This window comes from Nyctereutes procyonoides, unplaced genomic scaffold, assembly GCF_905146905.1.
Source record: "Nyctereutes procyonoides isolate TBG_1078 unplaced genomic scaffold, NYPRO_anot_genome, whole genome shotgun sequence".
Lineage (NCBI taxonomy): Eukaryota > Metazoa > Chordata > Mammalia > Carnivora > Canidae > Nyctereutes > Nyctereutes procyonoides.
Window position 1 is genome coordinate 56,897,709 of NW_026575135.1, and position 25,586 is coordinate 56,923,294.

The 25,586-nt window shown below is 34.6% G+C and overlaps 1 protein-coding gene across 1 annotated transcript in view; it reads left to right on the plus strand.

Annotated features, from left to right (window-relative positions):
• Positions 1-25,586, plus strand: part of FBN2 (fibrillin 2) — a 239,567-nt gene that overhangs the window by 70,366 nt on the left and 143,615 nt on the right. Inside the window, exon 7 of the mRNA XM_055302348.1 lies at positions 8,412-8,537. Coding sequence (XP_055158323.1) covers positions 8,412-8,537 — 126 coding nt within the window. The remainder of the gene's footprint in view (positions 1-8,411; positions 8,538-25,586) is intronic.

The following is a 25,586-nucleotide window of genomic DNA, read 5'->3' on the forward strand; positions in this document are numbered from 1 at the left end:
TTGCGTCTTTTGCTTTATCCTGGTCAATAGTAACAGACTGACATTGAGCCTCCCCTCTATTCCATGCAATATGAGAGGCACAGGAAATCAGACCTCTGTAACAGAGTCAGGATATAGCTAGGACACAGGGCAAGAAGCAGTACAGACCCTAAATCAGTCCCTGCCAAACCAATACTGGTGTGTATTCTTTTCAAATGATTACAGTGTTCAGAAATATCTAACTCATTTACTCAGGTTGCACATGAAAAATGTAGAGAAGTTGAACCTCACCTGAACCCAAGCAGGCATGGGTCATCCCTTCAGTGGTAGACTAGAAGGAAGATGCCTTCTGTACAAACTTATTTCCATGCCTTCTATATAGCTCCAAAATGGAAAGGTGATTTGGTTCATTTGATCAGTATAAATTATTAAAGACACATTTATCTGGGCTGTCTACATTGATCTAATTAACTAGATCGTTATAAAGTTTAACTTCTATTATTTATGCATGGAAAAAAGGCCATCCCTATACAATCCAAAAAATTTACTTAAAACATAATTAATTGTAGAAATTCACTGTCTCTTTTAAATAACATGTGGGTGATACATGAGTGTGTTGTGTATTATATCTTAATGAAAGATGTTACTTGAAAGACACCTTATGGACAGTGAAACTTCAATGAGGTAAGCATAGGGATATTCCTATATACTTTTACACTTAACAAACATACATCTTAATGAAAGAAGATGTTATTTGGACAACAGTTTATACACAATGTGGTTTTAGTGCGATAGGTATTGCACCTATTCCCATATGCTTCTACACATGTGTTTGTAAATGCTTATATCTTCTTAATCAAGAAGATGTTCCTTGAAAGACCGATTATACATAGTGCAGTTTCATTGATTTAAGAGCAAGCCCATTCCGATACACTTTATTTTTTTTAAGTTTCTACTTAAATTCCAGTTAGTTAGCACACAGTGTAATATTATTAGTTTCAGTTGTGATTTATTACTTCCATACAGCACCCATGCTCATCACAACTCTTAAAGATAGCAGAATATTCTCCTTCTTGTAACTGAAGAAAAACTAATAATAAATAATAGAAAACAAGATACTCTGAAATAAAAGTCTACTACCCCCAGTTGAAAGCAGTAATGAACACCTGCAACTGTTGCAAAATCATTGGAACAGAGTGAGTCTTCTGAGTATTTATTCTGAGTATCAGTATTCTGAAAGGCTCTTCAGAGGTTGTGGATTTCCTTTGGAGAAGCAGAGAATGCTCATGTGTTAGAGAAGTCTCCTATGAGATCCTGAGAGGAATTTGAAACCACCTGGTAGGCATCCCAGAGAGTGTGTATCTGAAAGAACAGAGTAGAGGGTGTAACCTGAAAGTTGAAAAATGGGAGACAATTTGTTGACTGGGAACTAGGAAGTATTTTCTATAGAAATTTCTTTCAAATCTGTTTTAAAAAAGATAGAAAAACATTTGGAAAAGGCAAGTGAACATGCTTCAAGGAAGAATTGCCCAAATGAACAAAGTCAGACAAGTGAGAAGGAGACCATGGATTTATCTCTTATGAGGTGAGGAAGATTGAGACAGAGAAGCATGCTTTTTTCTTTTTATTCCATCATCCTCCAGGTCATAATTTAATAATGTTTTCTTGTTTGCAATGATCACTTATTTAGTAATTGAATTTTGTGAATACATGGAAGGTTTTCTGGGTGAATCAAAGCATGTTGAATCGTTGTAGAATAGCCCATACTTCTTGGATTCCAGGTAGAGACAGATCTATTCATCAGTTGCTGTCCATAACAGGACATTCATTTTCATAGAAATACAGGTAATGTGTGAATATCTATGGAGCATAGGAAGGAAAACTTAAATTTTAAAAATGGATCTAATTTTGTGACTGGCAAAGTTAAAAAAAAACATGCTATTAAATGTATAGTAATAAAATTGGTCCTTAGTTCTCACCTATATAAATTAAATGAACCATCTTCATATGCCTGTACCACTGCACATATTTTTCACATTTTAATGTGAACTTAAAATAATATTTAATTACCATTACCTTGTTACAGTATTTATAACCTTAATTAATAGACATACACTAAAGTGATTGTAGAATGTTTCAAAAGATTGATCTGAATTCTAAACCTGAAGCTAATTACACTGTATGTTAACTAATTGGAATTTAAACAATAATTTGAGAAAAAAAGAAAGATTTAGCCTTATCCTCTATAATCCCTCTGTGTGATCTGAAGTTGTTCAACATTTAAAAAAATAATTTGTACTTGAGCTGAAGGAATGAACAGAAATACATCTGTATAATTAGGACAGTGGAAAACTAATGAGACATTAGTAGTTGCTTATGCTGGCACTTTGAAAATATAGAAAGTCTTGTAGTTTAAAGGTCTGAGGCTTGACTTTTTTGTTTTTATAGAGAGCACTTTTGTATATTTCTAGATTCAGGTGATTATTTCTACAAGATTTCTTTAAATTTTTTTTCATTTTAGTAATTAACTTGATCTATCCAAAAGAAATTAATTTTGTATGGCTGCGTAGTCTAGGATACTTCAAAAATAAAGGTTTTATTTTTCCTTCTAGGAAAATACTTTTTAGGCAATTACAAAATAAGCTCCATAAAATCAGTTTGCTTTTTCCTTTGAAAAATTACTGAATCTACTAAATATGTAGTCAAAGATTTTATGAATAGTATTAAGGGATTTATAGGTTTGGCCTCGTTTTTCAGCTTATATCATGATACTCTTTCTCTGATTTATCTGCCAGTAAAAGAGGTTTCTAGAGATGTTTTATACCACACGGTAATGAGGGTGGAAATGTAGTACATTTTAAAAGTAATGTGGTTTGAAATGTTCTGAATTAAAGTTTGGTATATAAATTTCTTGTTATATATTTCATTCTAGTTTTTTGTTTGGATCAGATATCCTTTAATAAGACAATGACATCCACTTTAATTTCAGTATAAAGCATTTTGGACTGTTGTAATTTTTTATAGACAAAGTGAGGAAGAAATAATAAAGATGCTAAGCTCTTTTGTTGGCTTAAATTCTCTAATTTACATACTCTAAGATACACCAAGCTTGTGGACTGACCAAAATAATAGGGTAAATCAATGTATACCAAATTACAGATGTATTCGCTAAAGATTTTTAATTAAAAAAAGCAAGATGCAAAACAACACATAAGAGTGTGATCTTATTCTTGTTACATAACAGACTAATGCTCTGAATGTGTTCATGAATACAAGTCATAAAGAACAGGCTGCTAGCTTATATCGATGATATCTGTTTATCTTAATGGTTACTGCAATGAGCTTAGAGTATTTCATAATTAAAGATATATTAATAAGTATCTTAGCCTGTCAGTTTTAATAACTAACATAAATTTGCATAACTTATATTTTTATATACCCTGTTTATTTCTCATAACATTATACTGAAATAGTATTACCTTTTACAGAGAGAGAAATTAAGAGAAATTTACATAGGTATAAAAAGACAGACTCAAAAACTCTAAATCAGAAGAATTTTCTCAATACTCTACAGTTTGTTAGCTGCATTTTTTCGTACAGGCTCTTTACTTGAGGAAGTTCCCTTGTATTCCTGGTTTACTGAGATTTTTAAAATCATGAATGAGTGGTGAGATTTGTCACTTGTCTTTTCACATTATGATATGATCGTGTGTTTTCTCTTAGCCAACATGTTAATACAATGCATTGTATTGCTTTATATTTGAATGTTGAAGCAACCTTAAGTTCCTGGGACTAGCCTCACTTGGTCATGATGTATTAATTTTTAACATATTGCTAAAGTTGCCTTGCTAAGAATTTTTGTGTGCCTGTTCCAAAAATACATTATTTTTTTTTCTTGCAATGTATTTCCCTATCTTTTGGGTCAGGGTGACGTCCCCTCTTCTCTTTTTCCTAAGAATTTTTGTACAACTGGTAATTTTCTTCCTTAAGTATTTGAAAGGATTCAACAGGAAAGCCACCTAGGCTTGAAGTTTTCTTTGTGCAAAGATTTTAAAGTATGAATTAAATTAAGTTTAATAGGGATCCCTGGGTGGCGCAGCGGTTTGGCGCCTGCCTTTGGCCCAGGGCGCGATCCTGGAGACCCGGGATCGAATCCCACATCGGGCCCCCGGTGCATGGAGCCTGCTTCTCCCTCTGCCTGTGTCTCTGCCTCTCTCTCTCTCTCTCTCTCTCTCCGTGACTATCATAAATAAATTTAAAAAAATAAAAAAAATAATAAATAAATAAAGTTTAATAAATGTAGGCTTTTTCAGATGATCTGTTCTTGAGTGAGCCTTGGTAGTTCTGTCTTTCAAAGAATTTGTGAACTTTATCTAAATTATTCAATTTAGTGCCATAAAGGTGTTCATACTATTTCCTTTGATCTTTTAAATTTCTGTAGAATTTGTATTGACATGCCTGCTTTTATTCCTTAATATTAGTCTTTCACTTTTTCTCTCCTTTTTCTTGATCATTCTTGACAGATCTAATCAGTTTTACTTCTGTTTCCAGAGAACCAGATTTTGTAGTGATTATCTCTGTTGTTTGATAGTTTGTACTATTTTATTATTGTTATTTTCTTGCTTCTGTCTACTTTAGGTTTAATATGCTCTTCTTCTTATTTTTTTTTAAGATTTTATTTATTTATGAGAGAGAGGCAGAGACACAGGCAGAAGGAGAAGCAGGCTCCATGCAGAGCCTGACATGGGACTCAATCCTGGGTCGCCAGGATCATGCCCTGGGCTGCAGGTGGTGCTAAACTGCTGAGCCACCCGGGGCGGCCCTAATATGCTCTTCTTTTTTAAATTTCTCTCTATAAAATAAATTTAGGTGACTATTTTTAGACTTTGTTCTTTTTGTAAAAAAAAGCATTTAATGCTACATATTTATCTTTAAGCTGCATCCCACACATTTTAATATGCTGTTTTCTCATTTTCTGTGTGATTTTTTCTTTGAACCATGGATTATTTCAGAGTATATTGTCTAAATTCCAAATGTTTGAGAATATTCCAGATGTTTTTTATCATTCACTTCTATTTTAACTCTGTTGTACTTAGAGAACATACTATATACATGATTTTATTTTTTTATGTTTAATGAGCCTTTTTACATGGCCTCAGAATATAGTCTGTCTTGTTAAATAGTACATGTGCACTTGAAAATAGCATATATCCTGCCAAAGTTGGGTGGGGTGTTCTATAAATGCCAACTAGGACAAGGTGGTTCAAAGTATAGTTCAAGTCTTATGTATCCTTGCTGATTTTCAGTCTACTTTTTCTGTTAGATACTAAGGAATATGGAAATGTCCAACTCTAAGTGTGGATTTGTCTTTCCTTTTTCAGCTCTGTCACTTTTTGTTCTGGGTGCTTAACATTTTAGAATCAGCATACACATGTTGTGCATTATTATGTTCTCTTAATGAATTGACCCCTTTGTCATTATGAAATATCCATCTTTATCCCTGGTAAGTTCTTGTTCTGATGAATACCTTATACAATATTAACTTAGTCACTTCAGCTCTTCTTTGATTGAGTGTATGATGCATCTTCGCATCCTTTTACTTTTTAAGCTATCTGTGTCAGAGTGGGTTTCTTGTAAGCAATATAAAATTACATCTTTTTGAAAATAAAATATGATAATCTCAGCCTTTTTGAGTTGCTAATACCATTTACATTTCTTGTGATTATCAACATTATTGACTTTATATCTATTTCTTGTCCCATCTATTCTTTACTCCTCTTTTCCTGCATCATTAGAGTGGGTATATTTTAGTATTTCATCTTAGCTCCATAATTGGATCATTAGCTCTACCTCTTTAACATTATAAAATGTTAATTTTATTTAAAATTACAAAATTTAGTATTTTGTCTTTACATATTTAACTTACTATAGTCTATATTCAAATAATATTATGCCACTTCACTTATAATGTAATAATTTTATGATAGTACTCTTCCCCATTTAATCCTTTATGCTATTGTCATTATACTGTTTACTTCTATGAATTTTATAATCCTCAAACTACATCATTATTTTACTGTTACTATTTTCAACAGCCTGTTATCTTTACTTAAAATTAAGAAAGGGCAGCCCGGGTGGCTCAGCGGTTTAGTGCTGCCTTTTGCCCAGGGTGTGATCCTGGAGACCTGGGATCGAGTCCCACGTCTGGCTACCTGCAAGGAGCCTGCTTATCCCTCTGCCTGTGTTTCTGCCTCTCTCTCTCTCTCTGTGTCTCTCATGAATAAATATAAAATCTTTAAAAAAATAAATAAAATTAAGAAATAGATCTTTTAAATATATATCAAGATGTTTACTATTTTCAGTGCTTTTTAGTTTTTTTTTTTGCATAGACCATAATTTCCATCTCATTTTTATTTTTTCCTGAAGAACTTTTTTTTAAGTAGACCTCATACCTGATATAGAGCCCAACATAGGGCTTGAAGTCACAGCCCTGAGATCAAGACCTGAACTGAGATCAGTAGTTGGATGCTTAACCCACTAAGCCACCCAAGCACCCCTCCTGAAGAACTTCTTTTAACATTTCTTAATTTCAGATAAGAATATGACACTACTGGGGATCCCTGGGTGGCGCAGCGGTTTGGCGCCTGCCTTTGGCCCAGGGCGCGATCCTGGAGACCCGGGATCGAATCCCACATCGGGCTCCCGGTGCATGGAGCCTGCTTCTCCCTCTGCCTATGTTTCTGCCTCTCTCTCTCTCTCTCTCTCTCTCTCTCTCTCTGTGTGTGTGTGTGTGTGTGTGTGTAACTATCATAAATAAATAAAAATTAAAAAAAAAAAAAAAGAATATGACACTACTCATTTGAAGGGATACATGTACCCCAATGTTTATAGCAGCATTATCAACAATAGCCAAATTATGGAACAGCCCAAATGTCCACTAACTGATGAATGGATAAAGAAGGCACACAGACACACATGCACACATGCATACATACACACAGTGGAATATTAGCCATCAAAAAGAATGAAATCTTGCCATTTGTAATGATGTAGATGGAGCTAAAGAGTATTATGCTAAGCAAAATAAGTCATTCAGAGAAAAATAAATTCCATATTATTTCACTCATATGTGTAATTTAAGAAGCAAAACAAATGAACAAATGAAAAAAGACCAAGAAACAGACTCTTAACTCTGGAGAACAAATTGGAAGTTACTGGAGGGGAAGTGGGTGGAGAGATGGGTTGAAATATGGTACAGGAATTAAGGAGAGTATATGTGTTGAGCACCTGGGTGATGTACGGAAGTGTTGAATTACTTAATTCTACACCTGAAACTAAGCTGTATGTTAACTAATTAGAATTTAAATAAAAATTGAAAAAAAAATATGACAAATTGAATATACCAGCGTTTAGGAGATACAGACAACTTTCAGATGAAGAAATCTAAAGTGTAACATGCATAGTAATTAATAATTAGAGAAGTGAAAACTGAACTTAATATCCCTGTATAATGATTAGACCAAAAAGAAAATTAGGGTTTTGGATATCACCTATTAGCAGGGAAAAGAAAACACAAGAATCCTCATGGACAATAAAGATGTGTGAACTACTCATAGATGTGTGGATTGCTGGTGGTATGAAGGCATTTGACATTGGGCAGTGTTTATTCATATTGGGTGTATATATACTCTGTGATATGGAAATTCTGCCCTGGGTCTACAGCAAAGAGATGAAAAGTCTCTCTGAGTTTTCAGTCCATAGATACTCAGCTCCATGGAGAGACATTGTAGAGACTTTCATTGTATCATGCACTGAAGTGGCGAGAAGTTGGTGGCAGGAAGTTGGGTATATACTGAATACCCATCACCAGGAGAGTGAACACATCCAGAAGTGTTCTGCAGCAAATCTAAGCAAGAGATTGGTTGTCCACATAACAACAGGGATGGATTTTCAAAATAAGATTCAAAAAGAAAACGAATGAAAATGAGATATATACATGATTTATTTTTTTTAAGATTTTATTTATTTGAGAGAGAGTGTGAGTAAGAAAAGAGAATGAGCAGGAGAAGGGGCAGAGAGAGAGAGAGAAGGAGACTCCTTCTGGAGTCTGCAGGGAGCCCCAGACTTCCCACTGGCAGGGAGCCCAACTTGGGGCTTGATCCCAGGTCCCTGGGATCACAACCTGAAGACAGACGCTTAACCAGCTGAACCACCCAGGCACCCTTATACATGATTTATATTTTATACACACACACACACACACACACACACACACACACACACACACATACACATATGCATACAAAGTGGTCCCAATTCTCCTTATCCCATTCTCTTGAGAACCACTGAAACTTTTCTGTGCATTACATTAAAGAAGTATAGATATTCTGTAAATTAGTGGTTTCTGTGTTCACAGTGCTTTCTTCTTGCAGATGTTGATGAATGCCAAGCTATTCCTGGGATATGCCAGGGAGGAAACTGCATCAACACAGTGGGTTCTTTTGAATGCAAATGCCCTGCTGGTCACAAGCAGAGTGAAACGACTCAGAAATGTGAAGGTGAGTGTCTGTACTTTGAGGGACATGTCTCCTGATGATGCTGAATCCAAGGAAGTCCTAACTTCAGTTTGAATTTTGAAGAATTTAATCATAATTGCAGTTCTTCATTTTAATGTGAAAATAAGGGGATAGATGTTAGAGTGGTTTTGTATCAGTTTGTGTATTTAATGGGTTTGATTTGGAAAAAGCCAGTTAACATTTTTACAAGGAGTTTGTTATCTCAGTTCCTCTGTTGTAGTGGGAATGGGAGTGATCCATTTGTATTTTTCCTTTATGAAGTGTTTTCCATTTCACTTACAAAATTATATAAAAGATTAAAATTCCGAGTGAAGTGCAGTATCTTGCATAAAATGATGCATTAGAAGTTGCTACTCTGTTTCTATATTATTAAATAAATATCTTGAATTTTGTATTGAATATTGTTTCTTTGCTGGCTGCCAAATTAAAAAATCAGTATAATTGACTCAGATAATTTGGAAATTACCACAACAGGTATTCTGTGAAAGAATAGCTTACTCAAATAAAAATACCAGAAAATTAATAATTTTCTGGAATGTGATCATAATATTGAATGTGAATTGGATATAATTTTACAGTGGAAACTCCATAAGTTTCCTCATATAAAATAAAATCACTTGTTCTATTTATATGTGATCAAAAGCTTTATCATTATTACAAAATTCAAAAAGTTTCTAAAGGTGTGTCTAGCTTTCCTAATATGTATATTTAGAATAATGTTGATACTTATACTAGTATTGAAGTATAATGTTTATCTTTAGAATGATTACTTAAATCATTTTATTCCAATTAAGGTAGTTTTCTTAAGATAAATACCATATCTGTTTTCATTTTTTGTGACATAAGTAGTCTTTATCTACTCAAAGTTAAGAAAAAAATTTATTTCAGAAGTTTATTTTGGCAGTCTGGCTTACCTGCGCTGGAAAAATGTGAATCTGAATTTATATGGGAAATTCAGTAAATCTGAACTTGATTTCTTAATGCCCACTATGATCTTATCTGGGAGCATTTTTTGAGTTGAGTACAGTAAAAGTAGCAAATATATATTATAAATACTTCCTGTGAAGAAATTGTCACAAATTTATTTAGGCCCGTTTGCCTTCAGTAGCTAAAATCGTCTTTAATTAAGTCTTCCGTTCTTTCCATTTCCAAAAAGGCCACAATTTGAGTTTGTTGTTGTTGTTGCTTTGTTATAAAAAGTTTTGTCCCTCTCTGTAGAAAAAAATAGAGGAAAAAAGGTAAAATCTATAGAAGACAAACAAGAATATGAACTATTTAATTGGATAGGAGGTAGAGGCATTGGTATACATGCTATGGTTCCAACACCAGAAATCATAATTTTATGAACTCAGGGAACACGTATCATTCTATATTTTCTATTTGCCCTACTGTTTTTCTGTTCTGCTCTAAATTAATCTTCATAATTATATACATTTTACATAACTTCAACTTAATTTCATGCTCCCTCAAAGTCTGCTTCTATTGGAAAGGTTATGAAAAATACTTGGAAGATGGGAAAATTATCTACATAAACACGGGAATTGGACCAACAAGTTGGGGACATGGGTCCAGATTATACTGCTTTATTTTTGCTACTTCTTGTATTTTCCTTCCTGGCTTCTTTTGGAGTTGATTCTATGGCTCAACTTTTTGTCATTCCGATTCACTTTTTACTTCTGAAATATTATCCAGACTAGATCCAAGGGTGGTAGACTCAGGAAAAAGACAGTGTTTGATTGTAGGTGAGAAGGCACAGCCACTGACTGATGAAAGTGGTTGTGACATTTCCATTAATCATCAAACAATGTATTTCTTCTTAGTTGAAAATAGAATGAGCCTTTTCCACATCACATTTCATCAAAACAACATATAGAGCCAAGGCAGAGTTTGGAGAGAGACAGTGCAACTCTTTATTCACTCTTGTCTGTGTTCTTTAGAAAAGGGGGCTGTTGATGTAATGGAGGCACCACCCAGAGCCTGAATCCAGTCCTCTCCTTCCTTACTTCCTGCCCAGGCAGCCAAATCCATTTAGCCATTGCCCAAAAAGAATTATGTGATTTAATATTTGGGATTGGTGGGGAATAGCAGAATTGGAAGAAGTGGTGATTAGAATTTGAAAACTTAAGGTTTTATAAAGTCTTTACTTTGTGTGTAAGTCCAATCTATTTGGATATGTCTTAAAAGTAACTATTAGCAATTTTCCTTAAGTATTAGTGTTCTTTTATTAAAAGATCAAGTGGTATTTCCTTAAATAAAACTATTTAAAGTAATTGGTAGCATAATGTATCTGGAAAGACTGTAAACTATTGCTACACTCAGTGACAGCTTTGAATTATCTTCCATTTATATATGGTTCATACAATGTCAGTATAAAAATGTTGACATAAATTTAAATTTAGTATTCACCCTAAATAAACATAGCAGTTACTTTTGACCAACTGTCAAAGGTAAGATATTTTAGTTTATTATGTGAATTACGATGTGAGCATAAAATATAGTAGTATTGGAAGATTTACATGAAAATGATGCCCTTTCTGTTTCTCTTATGGCACATACTAGATTTCTGTTCCTACCGCAATGAAATTCTCTAAAATCTTGTTCAGTCTCTAAGTTTCTGAGTCTATTCAGAACTAAGAAAGGTAACCAGTGTTTTGAATCCGAGTGATTTGGGGAAATGGTGGCAGCATTAGCAGCAAAGTAAGTTTATTAATTTTAAAAATTGTGTTACTTTGGGGTTTTTTGTTTTTGTTTTTTTGTTTTTGTTTTTGTATATCTGTTGTTTGACCATCTTACTCCCAACACTTAGGTAAAAATCCTTGATCACAAAAACTCTGTCTTGTTATCGCTGTATCCCCAAGCCTGGAACCTGCTATACTGCAAGCTCCTAAATATATGTGTTGAGTAATTGGGACTATGCTGTATAATAAATTAATTTCCTTGACTTGGGTTGAATGTCCAAAAAGCAGGCAAAATGTGGGGCCAGAGTGAAAGTTGTATTTGGAAAGATGCCAGTGTTCTGTGTTATGGGAGTTTTTTCTTCATCTGACTTTTTTTTAAATTTTCTTAATAATCTTATTTTGCTCTGGTTACCATTCAAAGACAAAGAGCATAAATATTAAGTGCAGTTTGACATTTTAAAATCTTTGTATCATTGCTCCTTTTTGATCATCAGCAGGTAATAATTCTGAGGTCTGGGACCTTCGCTATCTATTAAAAGAAAGAACTGTCTTCTGATTGTTCATTGGGATATTTTTGTAACTAAAGTCTTATCCTGAAAGGCTTGTTCTGCTGGAAATTTAAGTTTAGATATACATAGCTTATACTAAAATGAAAAAGAATGGTGGGATGGCATTCATCTCCTGATTTAATGTCTGAAACACATGCCTGAGCATCTGTATTTAAACTTATTTTTGTTTTCTAACATTGGTTGGGTGAATTCTCCTGATAAACTGAGCCCAGAGCACAAAGGAGCCCCTTCTGGACTCTCTGAGGGGGTTTCAGAGGTACCTGTACCCTTGGTACTTCGAGAGGAGAGTAGGTGGGAAGCAGCCTGGCCGGGATCAGATACTGTCAATGCAGAGAGGCGAGGACAGCTCCCCACCACCACGGGAGACCCTTAATCCTCAAACCCCATCTCCCCTCGCCTGCCTCAGTGCCTGAGATGCCACCATTTGCACCCCCTTTCTGGTTAAGATAGAGACTCCTTATTTTACTGCGAATATGTTTGTGTTTCTCATGAAGCCATTGTCCGTCCTGAGGAAAGCTGGCTGGCTCAGCTTCTCATCAGTTGGCATTAGAGCAATGGCCCAGGGGCCGGTGGGGGTGGTTTGGTGAGGAGCAGATACTGACCTCATTGTGCCCTGACACTGCTGTACCCTTCTACATGGAGAGAAGAGACTCAGGGTCTCAACCGGGAATAAAAATAGGTTCTCCGAAAAAAAAAAAAAAATTCATTTCTGTGTGTGTGTGTGTGTGTGTGTGTGTACATGTCTGCCTGTCTGTCTAAAGGAGAATTGGTTATTTTCCCCTTTAACTCATTTAGAGTTTCAGATTCAGTTAAGCCTCTCAGGCATACTGAAGTCAAGTCTTATTTCTTCTGGGCCAGTTTGGCTCCAAAATCTTATCCTAATTCTGTTATGCAGTGGGGAAAATGGTTCGTTGGTGGAGTAAACTATTTCTTAACATCCAAAGAGAAGGTTTTTTTCAGTTACTGTATTCAAAGATTCATTCATCCAAATATCCATTTAATTTAAATGAGGAAGGGAAGTAGCATGTATCAATATAATATGAAATTGTATATAAAAGGCTGTTCAGCATTTTTCATTTTTATGATAAAATACATTATTTTGAATTTCAGTCCACTCAGAGAACACACAAGTAGATGCCAGATGTCCTTGCATGATCCTCCTCTTCCAGACTATACCTTCTTTAACATTCTTCAAAGTAGTTATTCTTTCCTGGCTTAAATGGAAGGCAGGAAAATGGCACCATTGTATTGGAAAGCTTTCCTTCAATGGCTCTTTATATGTCAAATAGTTGTTTGCAATTTATTCTGAGGAGTGTTCAGCTTTGTTCCATTACCACAGCATTTAGTTGTTTGAGATTTGTGACAACAAATATATTTATTTGTGCTCATGAAACTCATGAAACTTGTTGGCACAGCATCTTTGGTTGCTGTTCCAGCACTGCTTTGATAAACCATGGAAAATAAACTTCTGTCCCAAACTGAGAAATGCTTTCTTTTACTCATATTACCAAAAGTGTATTAACTTTAAGATAAATAATAAGTTCATTGGCTGTTGTTGAAAACACATATTAAAATTGGTGTTTAAAAAAATTGGTGTTTAAGTAGGGAGATTGTACATACTGGAAACACATAAAACTTTTTAGGTCAGCAATTTAGAAACCACAGAAGTAGAATTTTTAAATCCTTTTTTAAAAAAATTTACAACATTATAATTAAAAAACATAAATTCTCTCCCTTAAATAAAAAAGCCCAGGCTGCTAAACCCAAACCTACTTTCTGCCCTGTAACAAATAAGTCAGTTTCCTCTACCACAGCACTTTTTACATTGTATTTTAATTATTTTTCTTGTCTGGCTACCAACAGAGTATAGATAGCAACAAAATATGTGAATAAAAGTTAATATTGATGGAGCACTTAATATATTCTAGACAACACTTAAACCACCACTGTAGATGGGTTTTCTTATTAAGTCATCACACAGTGGTGTGAGTTGGGTTGCTGTCATTAGCCTGCTGTACAGATGAGGAAACTGAGGCACAGAGAAGCTAAGTAACTTTGTTGAAGCTAGGTGGGTTGGAAACTACAGGAGCAGGATTCTAACCTGCTGAATTTTCTTGAGTTTTCACTCAGCCAGAGCCATTGAGTGAACACAGGAGGATTACCTGGCAGCACACACCCCATCCCACAGATTGCATTTACGGGGAGATACCCGTGGTGTCATGCAGCAACAACAGGATTATGGTTCTCTCTCTACGTGTTGCATTATGTGGGAGTGCTCTACAATCCATCAAGGGCAGAATTACACCCAGTTTAGTGATCTTGGCACTGGCTCTGGAGTTTGGGTAGTCAAAAATAGCATTGTTTCTCTCCTCTGATAGGATCAAGGCTGAAAAAATATGGAACCATGACCTCCAGACCGGTTTCTTCACCTCATTCTTCATGAATGGGGAACATTCTCTTTGTGTCCATCAGGGTTCAGGGGTCTAGGCCTTGGGATTGCAGATGCATGACCTGACAGCTGACTGGATACTAGCCCAGATTCATCATCTTAGCCCTCTACAAGGATTGGCCAATTTAAGCACTTAGATGCAGCCATTTTCCATGGAGCCTTTGGGAAGATTAGCCCACAAGGGATAATTCTTGAAAAACTTAACCTTTCTCTCTAACATACGTTTTATAGCCTTTCATGAGTGATACATGAGATATTTAGTCAGTGGATTTTTGCTACACTACTGTTCATTAAAATGAAAATTAACTCTGTACCACTATGCTAACATAACCTATTCACCATGACTTCAGAACTGAAGATTCATCTTATAAATGAACCAAAGATGTAAGTGTGAATAGAAGAAACAGTGGAGTTAAAAAAAATCATGAAAATTTTTATATTGTTTTAGATCTCAGTATTATTTAGTATGTTACTCTACCTAAAAGCTATGAGGTATAGATTGATAATTTCAGCTACATAAAATAAAAATTGCATGGCAATAAAAGAAAACTGCTATAAGCAAGAATAAAAGACAAACAATAAACTGAGAAAAATGTTTGCAACTCCTAAGACAAAGACCAGTTTTTCTAATACATCAGTTCTACAAATGAGTAAGAAAATATGCAGTAAAATGTTCCAGGATATGAACTGACTGTTGACAAGGGAAATACCAGTAACTGTTAAATACACTAAAACATGCTTACTCTTACTTAGAATAAGAAAGCACACAATAAAACTACAAGATACCATTTCTACCTATGCATTTTGATAAGAGCAAAATTCTAATGTAAAACTATACTAGTGAAGGTTTTGAGAAAGAGACACTCTCAGAAATTCCTAATAAAAGTATAAAATTGGTACATCCTCTACAGAGAGCAATTTAAAATTTTCTGTCAAAATTACAAATGCATTTAAGATTTAGCCCATAAATTTTAATTCTAAGTATTTATACTATCTGTGCTCATTTAAGAAATGATAGACTTAGAAGATTATCCCTCCTGTCTTTTTCTAAGAGCAAAATACAGTAATATAAACATGATAGTAAGCCTATTAAATTATGAACTGGAAACCATCCTTAAAAAGACATTGTGGAGACTATATTATTGATATAAAAGTATGATTAAGACATACTGTTACATGGCAAAAGCAAGTTGTAAAACATTTTCATTTACAGAGAGCGTATTTATGTGTGCATGTGTTTGCCTGTGTATGCATAGAACGTCCATGGAAGGATATTAGAAAATTTATATCATTCAGTATTTTGAGGGTGAAAATCTTTTGTGGGAGAAAGGGATGGGAAAGAGACTTCTCACTGAGTGCTCTAGCACATGAAAGTTTTTGACTTTTAACGATGTAAATGTATTATTTGTTTAAAAATTTAAAAACAGGAAGGTGAAAAAAAGGCTCATTTATTTCTTTGATAAGCTCTTTGGTAGTTTCTTTGATAAACTCTCAACAAAGTCCTATAGCAAAACTTTTGTCTCCCTCCTGGTGTGCTGGAAGTGTACATGCGACCTGTTAGACCCTTGTCATGGGGCGTTGCAACCTCTGTCCCCAGAACACTACGCATGTCCATGGCATATTCCATGCTGCCACGCAGACAACATATGAATATATAATGCTTATCCAGTGTGAAATAAAAATCTGAGATTTGAGCAGAGTTACACTTAATCTCAAAACTATTACTTTTGTAAATCAATAAATATTTAGGAGCATTGGATGAAATATATTTGAGTTTAATGTTTCTCTCATTAATTGCTGTTCAGGAAGAAATCTCATTGAAATATGTTTGATGACTAGAAATAGAAGTAAAATAGTATGGGAGAGGTCAGAGATGATAATTGTAGTGAAGCTGATTATAAATTTGCTCTTGGCCAAAATAGAAGTAGTATTTAAAAAGTTGTATGTAGTAGTCATATTGTGAAGAAAGGAGGTGTTGTTCTTAAATCATCTTAAATAAAAATTTGGTAAAATTCTGGTCATCAATGCAAGTGAGTTGCATGGACCAATGAAATTAGAACTTCACTTCATGGCCCAGTGAAATTAGGTATCAAAACATGGGCTGCTCCTTTGGAATTAGGTGGGTTAGGACTTTGAAAATACAAAACAGAACCATCTGTCTGCTCTATGGTGCTTGCATTTGTTTATTTCAGAGATTCTTCTCTGTGTCTGCTCTCAAAAATACACCTACACACAAACACATTTCTGTATGTATGTATGCATATATTGTCCCCTTTTCAGGTACACACAATTATATTACTCCTAGTATTTGTTTCTTTCTTTTATTATTATTATTATTTATTTACGATAGTGAGAGAGAGAGAGAGAGAGGGGCAGAGACACAGGCTCCATGCACCGGGAGCCCGACGTGGGACTCGATCCCGGGTCTCCAGGATCACGCCCTGAGCCAAAGGCAGGCACCAAACCACTGCGCCACCCAGGGATCCCCTAGTATTTGTTTCATGACATATTGTTATTCTGCTTTTATTAGTTAAATATCTTCAATAATATAATATGCACCCATAAAACCACCAAAAATGAAAGGTGAGATTAAGACAATTAACTGCATCTACCCATGGTGCTGTCCCACCTATCCCCACTCCCGCAACCATCACTTTGAATCCACAATTCCATGTTTTCTTTTCTTTTTAGATTCTTCTACTACACCTGTGGATTTTCCATTTATTATTATCACTGTTAATTCAGTGAAAGACTTAGTACTATATGGAACTTGCTCTTTTCACTTACTATTATAATGATACGATTCATCTGTACTGTTGCACATTGTTCTAGTTCATTTTTAAGGTGAATAACCCATTATATCCATTATGTGGATATGTCTTGTATGTTCATCCACTTTCCATGATGTGAGTGGGCATCGTTCTCTGGTTCTTTCTGTCGTGGATATTGGCCAGCATACTTGCAGACACACATATTATCTGGACACTGTTCGCCTGCGTATCTCCTTCAAAGTAGAGTCCATTGCTTCCCTTCGTTTGCTTAGTGTGGACGGAGCTACACCATGGAGTCAGGATCATTTTGATTTTTCAGAGAGAGACTTATCCTCTTTTTTGATCCACTTATTTCTGAAAGGTGACTTATTTACATTTCTATTATGATTGATGTCTTTGTAAGTGAGCCTTGTTCTCACTTGTTGCTTGGTGACAGATTGGGAAACAAAGAGCCTAATGCTCTGCAATTAGGTGGACTTCCTGCTCTTCCCAGGTCTGTGTATTAGCCAGCCCTCCCCCCAGCTTGATTGAGAAGCATCTGCTGAGTGATCAGTGAATGGCCCTACCCTGGCTCTCACAGGACTAACTCAATCTTCTAGATTATTCCTGAGCTCTCTTCCATATGGTTTTGGGTTCCTTTTACAGAGTAAGAAATCATGCAAGAGAAGTAAAGATACTGCAAACATCTCCATATCTTTTTTGTTTGTTTCTGTTTTGCAAATATTACAATTTATATACATTTCCCCCAAGAGCTTATGCTAAACATTACCAATTCTTGAGCACAGTATTATCTTGACTGCAGCTTTCTGTATTCAGTCTTATTTTTAAGATGTATCAATAAAAGGGAGGGAGCCTGTAACACCTAAACTCCTCCCTGAGAACAGAATTATTCTGAGCACTGCCAACAAACTGGCAAAGATTGCTAAAGCTCACCTTCCTGAGCTAACCTAATCTTAGTTTCCGGCATTTCTCCTCCCAATTCCCTATGCTTTCACCCCGAGGAACAAAATTATGATTTTTTTTTAACACAGGAACAATAATGGAAATTCTTTTTGACTATCTCCCTGTGATACCGTGGTGCTTAAAACTAAATTATCTTCAACTCTTTCTTGTAACTCCTAATACTCCCCAACCAGGTTCTCATAATCTGATTTTCAGACATTTTGCACAATGCTTCTCATTTTTTTTTTTCAGAATCAAAGCTTGTCTCAACTCATCATACTTTCCTGTGTGTGCTAAGCAAAAGTGACATCCAGCGGGCTTGGTGTCCCCTCCACCCCCCCGCCATTAAAATAAACAATGACTTATAATCAAATGAATTGACAGTAAAAGTTCTTTGCACTAAGAAATCTTTTCATGGCGCTTCTACCTGGGGAAGCAGAGCGTTGAGTAGCTTAGAAATTTGAAGCATATACATGAAAAGTAAAAATCTAAAATGAAAATCTGAAGCATTTTTGCTTTTATAAACCATTTGGGAAGGACGTACTGACCAGGTGCCAGGCTAGCAGTGGTATTTCCAGGCTTGATTTTTAGAAAGCCCCTGTGTGTTTTGTATATGGAAAACAGAACATCTCAGAAAGTGTGACCGGTAGGGAAGAGTGATAGGCATCCAGAGGGATAGCCAACCGGCAGCCCAGAGCTGACATTTGAGGCAAAATTAGCACATATCACTTCCTACTATATTTATCAGGGGTTGCCAGCCTAAACTCTTCTAGTTTCTTCCCATAAATGATTTCCACTATTAAAACACTTGCATTAAATAACTTGGACACTACCTTGATGGTCTTAGCTAAAAGCAGTGTTTCCTAGGGAGTTCCTGAAGTTACATCACTCCATAAATTTCAACCTGAACAAAATAGTTTACATGGAAAGTGGCACACAGAGTTTTCTGTAAAAGCCTGGAGGACAAAGAGCTCTTTATATGAGACACAGTGGATAACATCATTGTTATGAACATGAAGTCTGTGAAAATCCTTATTCCAAAAGAAAATCATTCAACAAAAATATTCTTTAGCCTGTGACTAGGGATGGTGAAACAAAATTAGGAATATTCAGATCACATTTTAACTTTTTTTTTTTAACAGACATGTTTTAAAGTTTTTATTCCAATAGCAAGAGGGAATTGGCAATGTAAGTTTTAAGTACAATTCAGGAAACAAATAGGGAGAGAGAGAGACTCAGTGGCCATATAGCCCAGGATGTGGTATTCAAGTGCCAAGTGTACGATCTGTGCTCACACCACTACACCACAAGCAAACTGTATAATTTTAAATGAACAGCTTCATCTCTACAATAGAGATAATAATCTTTTGTGAGTGAGCTTCTTATAAGTATTATGTAAGAGAAAGGATTTAGCACTTTTGGTCTTTTTTAAAGAAGGCAGGGATAGCACAAATGAGTTGTAAAAGATTCAGTAAATCATGTGATTTGAGATCTTAAAAAAATAATTGTAGAAGAGTTTTTTTTTTTTTTTAAGATTTTATTTAATCATGGGAGACACAGAGAGAGAGAGAGAGGCAGAGACACAGGCAGAGGGAGAAGCAGGCTCCATACAGGGAGCCTGACATGGGACTCGATCCTGGGTCTCTAGGATCAGGCCTTGGGCCGAAGGCAACACTAAACCGCTGAGCCACCCGGGCTGCCCCTTGTAGAAGAGTTCTAATATAACATTTCAATTATGACTTTTAGTACAATTTCCTCTAAATAAGCTCTTTTAATTCTTTTTTAAAATACAATCTTAATTTATTTGATAGAGAAAGTGCATAAACAGGGGGAGCAGCAGACAGAGGGAGAGGGAGAAGCAGACTCCCCGCTGAGCAGGGAGTCCTATGTGGAGCTCCATCCCAGGGTCCCAGGGATAATGAGCCAAAGTCAGGTGCTTAATTGACTGAGCCACCCAGGCACCCCAAGCTTTTTTAATTCTTAAAAAAAAAAGACCTATTAGGCATATATTTGCCTATTCTGATAGAAGTATTAACAAACAATTAAATGGACCCAAATCCATCGTCATCAAAAGGGAACATGGAGCTGGAGATTTAAGACTATCCATTAATTCCTGACGTGGTGCCACCTGTTTTATTTCCCTAGCCTCAGGTCTACCCAAATTACAGAAATGGCCATTTGAAACACAGACGACTAGATTTATTTAACATAACACAATGGTCAGGAAATTGTATTTTTAGTGGACTTGGGAAAAATTTCCCAAATGGTGGGAACCAATATTGTTTCCTCAGTGCCACTGTATATTTAAATCCTTTTAAAAAAACTATTAAAAAAAGCATGGTAAAGTAATTTACATGATTCTTGCAGTTCAATTTCTGGTGAAGATCACTGGAAAAATTGAGAGCCTCCAAAACACCTTTCTCAGAGACTTAAAATTAGGTGTGTGCTAATGATAGAAAAATGTTTTACCCTGGATTGAAAGGATCAGATGAATATTTTGAACTTTGCCTTTAGGAAAGAAGTATATAAACTGAAATATGCCTCTTTATTTCTTCATTTTCCTTACCATATAATTGTTTCATAACGGAAATGGAAAAGTAATAATATAGACCAAAATAAACAAAATGCTAGTTTTATAATATTCTGGATATGTATCTTCAGCGTCTATTGAAAAAAAATGAAAGAGAAGAAAAGCTATCTCACAAGTTACAATGGCTCAGTGCCTGAAGGAAATTACTCTGAAGAAATATCCTGCTGTAGTCAAGTAAAAATGTAACAAAACTTGAAATATGATACCTAGATCCAGAACTGCATTTCCTTCAAGTGTTGTTACTTACTGACCTTCTGTAGTATATGTCATTCACTACCCAGGCATTGAAAAATATGTAAAGACTTGAAAAAAAAATTTTTATGGGATGCTAATTTCTGATAGACGCTTTCATTTAATGCAAATGTAAATAAAGCTGTAATAATGCTTATCTTTTTTCCTTAGTCCCATGCTAGGAATCTCTCTTTCCTAATGCATCCCTCTCATATTTCACTGTAAAGTGTTTCTCATTTATATTTTGCCTTTGCTAGATTTTAATACAGTTAATTTTAAGGATAATATCAGTGATTTTGAACATTTTAGCAGTGATCCACTGCTGTATTGGTCAAATAGGTAGATCATTTCTCTAAGTACCTGCTGCTTTACAGAAGACAGCTACTTTAAATAGTCTTATTTCAAGGACACTAAAGTAAAAATTAACAAATAAATTTAGTTATAGTATGAACACATTTCTTTTAATGTCATCATATGGACAGTAGATGAATTGCTATATTTTCTATAAGCTTTGGTTTTCCTAGTGGGCTATGGTTTCATATTTATTAACATGTCTTTTTCAATTTGACTGTGAAGACTCTCAGAGGAATATTTTTGTCCCAGTCTAGTAGCAACACATATAGGACAAATTCCAGGCTGATTGTGGGTTTGTGTATTCTAGCTTGGCTAAATTCTGGTGAATGGCAAAAGACAATTTGGGAATACTTACCAGCATCTGTATGCCATCATACTAAATTTAGTGTGACTTGATTTAACTAGCTATAGCTGATGCTTATCTGAAGCATAAACTTGTTCTTTAGCTATAAGGTTTCATCTTCCAAACTCTTGAAAATGCTGCCAAGATTAAGTGCCTGTAAGTCAAAATCTCCTTTCTCCCACTTGTGATAGAATACCGTAATAGTTCTATCATAGAAGTAAACACCTTTTTACCTAATTCTTAATCTGTATCAAAGATTACAGTAAAGATGCCTGATTCAGCAAAATCAATATTATTTGACAGTTAATAATAAAACATGGCAGAAAAGAGGATCATAAAAGTAATATATCCTTTAGTGTTTCAATTTAAATTAAAACATGTATGCAGACCTTTATTTTCCATTCTCTTACAGGGAATATGCAAGCATTTTTGAGGGTAGTTTCTCAAATGACATACTGAGCTTTCGTTGTTTCCTTGACCTCACTGAAATGCTGTTGAATTGCAGTTTCACAATTTTTTTTTTTTACTCAAGTATAGTTGATACAGAATGTTAAATTAGTTTCAGGTACACAGCATGGTGGTTCTACAATTCTGTACATTACTCAATCCTCACCAGGATAAGTGTATTCACCATACAACATTATTACAATATAATTGACTATATTCCCTATGTTGTACTTTTCAAATCCATGACTTATTTATTTATTTGTACCTCTCAATCCCCTTAAGCTATTTTGTCCATCTCCTGGCCCACCTCCCTTTTAGCAACCACTAGTTTGTTCTCTGTATTTAAGAGTCTGTTTTCTGTTTGTTTGCTTGTTTTGTTTTTTAGAGTCTACATAAAAGTGGAATCATATGATATTTGTCTTTATCTGATTTATTTCAATCTTATTCTTTCCTATAGTTGAGTAATATTCTGTTGTGTATATATACCACTCTTCTTTATCCATTCATCTATTGATGAACACTTGAGTTGCTTTTATATCTTGACTATTGTAAATAATGCTTCAATAAGCATATTTTTTTGGAATGAGTGTTTTTGTTTGTTGTCTTTGGGTAAATACCCAGTAATGGAATTACTGGATCATATGATATTTCTAATTATTAATACTTGAGAAACCTCCATACTGTTTTCCACAGTAGATGTACCAATTTTCATTCCCACCAAAGGTGTACAAGTGTTCTCTTTCTCCATATCCTCATAAACACGTGTTATTTCTTGCCTTTTTGATTCTAGTCATCCTGACTGGCATGAGATGGTGTCTTCTCTGATGATTAGTGACAATGAGTACCTTTTCATACATTTGTTGTCCATACATAGATCTTCTTTGGAAAAATGTCTTTTCAGGACCTCTGACCACTTTTTAATCAGATTCTTTAGGGTTTTTTTTTTCAGGTATTGAGTTGTATAAGTTCTTTGTATATTTTCAGTATTAACCCCTTATTAAATGTATCATTTGCAGATATCTTCTCCTGTTATTGGATTGCCATTTCCTTTGTTGATGGTTTCCTTTGCTTTTTATTTTGGTATTGTCCCAGTAGTTTCTTTTTGTTTCCCTTGCCTGAAGAGACATATCCATAAATATATTGCCAAGGGTGATGTCAAAGAAATTACAGCCTGTGGTTTTATGAATATTATGGTTTCAGGTCTCACATTTAGGTCTTTAATCCATTTTGACTTTATTTTTGTGTATGGTGTAAGAAACTGGACCAGTTTCATTTTGTGTGTAGCTGTCCAGTTTCCCAGTGCTATGTATTGTAAAGACTTTTTCCCCAGTATATTCTTGCTTTCTTTGTCATAAATTAATTGACCATATAGGTGTGGCTTTACTTCTGAGTTTTTATTCTGTTGTTCTGTATGTTTTTTGTACCAATGTTGTACTATTTTGACTACCATAGTGTAATAGTATATCATAAAATCTGGGATTGTGAAACCTCCAGGTTTTTTTCTTCTTCCTCAAGATGCCTTTGGCTATTTGCAGCTTATTAAGTGGTTGCATACAAATTTTAGAATTATATGTTAAATAACTGGGAAAATGCCCTTGATACTTAGATAGGAATTGCATTGAGCCTGTAGAATAACTGTATGGACAGTTTAATGATACTAATCCAAACCATGAGCATGCTACATCTTTCCGTTAATTTGTGTCATCTTCAGTTTTGTTGATCAGTGACTTACAGTTTTCAGAGTATACGCCTTTCACCTCCTTGGTTAAATTACTCCTACATATTTTATTCTTTTTGGTGTAATTGTAAATGGGATTGTTTTTCTCATTATCTCTTTCTGCTACTTCATTATTAGTGTATAGCAATGAAACAGATTGCTATGTATTAATTTGGTATCCTGCAATTTTAGTGAATTTGTTAATTCTAATAGTTTTTTGGTTTAAAACCTTAGAGTGTTCTATGTATAATATCATGTCATCTGCAAATAGTGACAGTTTTACTTTTTCTTTATCAATTTAGATGCCTTTTCTTTTTTTTTTTTTTGTCTGATAGCTACAGCTAGGAGTTTCAGTACTAAGTTGAATAAAACTGATGATAGTGGACATCTTTACCTTGTTTTTAATCTTAGAAGATGAGTTTTCAGTTTTTCACCATTGAGTATAATGTTAGCCTTGAGGTTTTTTTTTATATATATGCTCTTTAGTCTGAAATTTGTTACTCTAAACCCACTTTCTTGAGAGTTTTTATTATGAATGGTGGTTATATTTTGTCAAATGCTTTTTTTTTCCCCATCTGTTGACATGACATGTTTTTTATCCTTTCTCTTGTTAATGTGATGTATCACATTGATTGAGTCTCAGATATTGAACCATCCTTGCATCCCTGGAATAAATCCCACTTGATCATGGTAAATGATTTTTTTAATGTATCATTTAATTTGGTTTGCTAATTTTTTGATGAGGATTTTTACATCTGTGTTCATCACAGATATTGTCCGGTGGTTCTCTTTCTTTGTAGTGTCTTTGTCTGATCTTGGTATCAGGTAATGATCTTGGCCAGGTAATGCTGGCCTCATAGAATGAATTTGGAAGTTTAGTTTGAGGAAAATAAATATTAATTCTTTTTATATATTGGTAAAAGTCACCTCTGAAGCTATATGGTCCTGAACTTTGGTTTGTTGGGACTGTTTTGATTACTGGTTCAATTTTATTATTAGTAATCAGTCTATTGATATTTTCTGTTTCTTCCTGTTTCAATTTTGGAAGGTTGTATGTTTTTAGGAATGTATCCATTTCTTCTGGGTTGTCCAATTTTTTGACATACAATTCTCTTAACTATATTACATAATACATATACATAATATTCTCTTATAATCCTTTGTTTTTCTGTGGTATCAGTTATTTATCCTCCTTCATTTCTGATTTTACTCATTTGAGTCCTCTCTCTGTTTTTTGTTTGTTTGTTTTTTGTTTTTTGTTTTTTTTATGAGTGTGACTGAAGGTATATCAATTTTGCTTATACTTTCAAAGAGCCAGCTCTTGGTTTCATTGATCTTTTCTAATTTATTTTTCATTTATTTTTCTCTAATCCTTATAATCCCTTCTTTCTACTAGCTTTGGGATTTATTTATTATTCCATTTCTAACCCTTTTAGGTTAGTTTAGGTTGTTTATTTAAGATTTTTCTGGCTACTCGAAGTAAGCCTGGATTCTTATAAACTTACCTCTTCTGTGTTTTCATTTTTCCAGTTTCATCTTTCTAAATTAAAGCCCACTCCTCAGGACACTTGTGAGGTACTCTAAATGCAGAACTTTTCCAGATCAGGGGCTGACAAACTTTTTCTGTAAAGGGCCAGATAATCAATCTTTTCATATATGTAAGTCATTCTATTGCAAATATGCAGCTTAGCCACCATGGTGCAAAAACAGCCATGAATAATAAATACATAAGCAAATGAGTTTGACTGTGTTCTAATGAAACTTTACTAATAAAAATAGGCAGTGGGTGTAGTTTGCTAAGCCCTATTGTTCATTATCACTGTTCTTACCCAATTTCAAATAGTTTCTACCCTACTAATTTTGCAGCTACTTTCTAAATGACTGACTAGGTGATGGATCATAGAGAAGTTTTATTTTAATAGTTATATTTAAAAATTTTA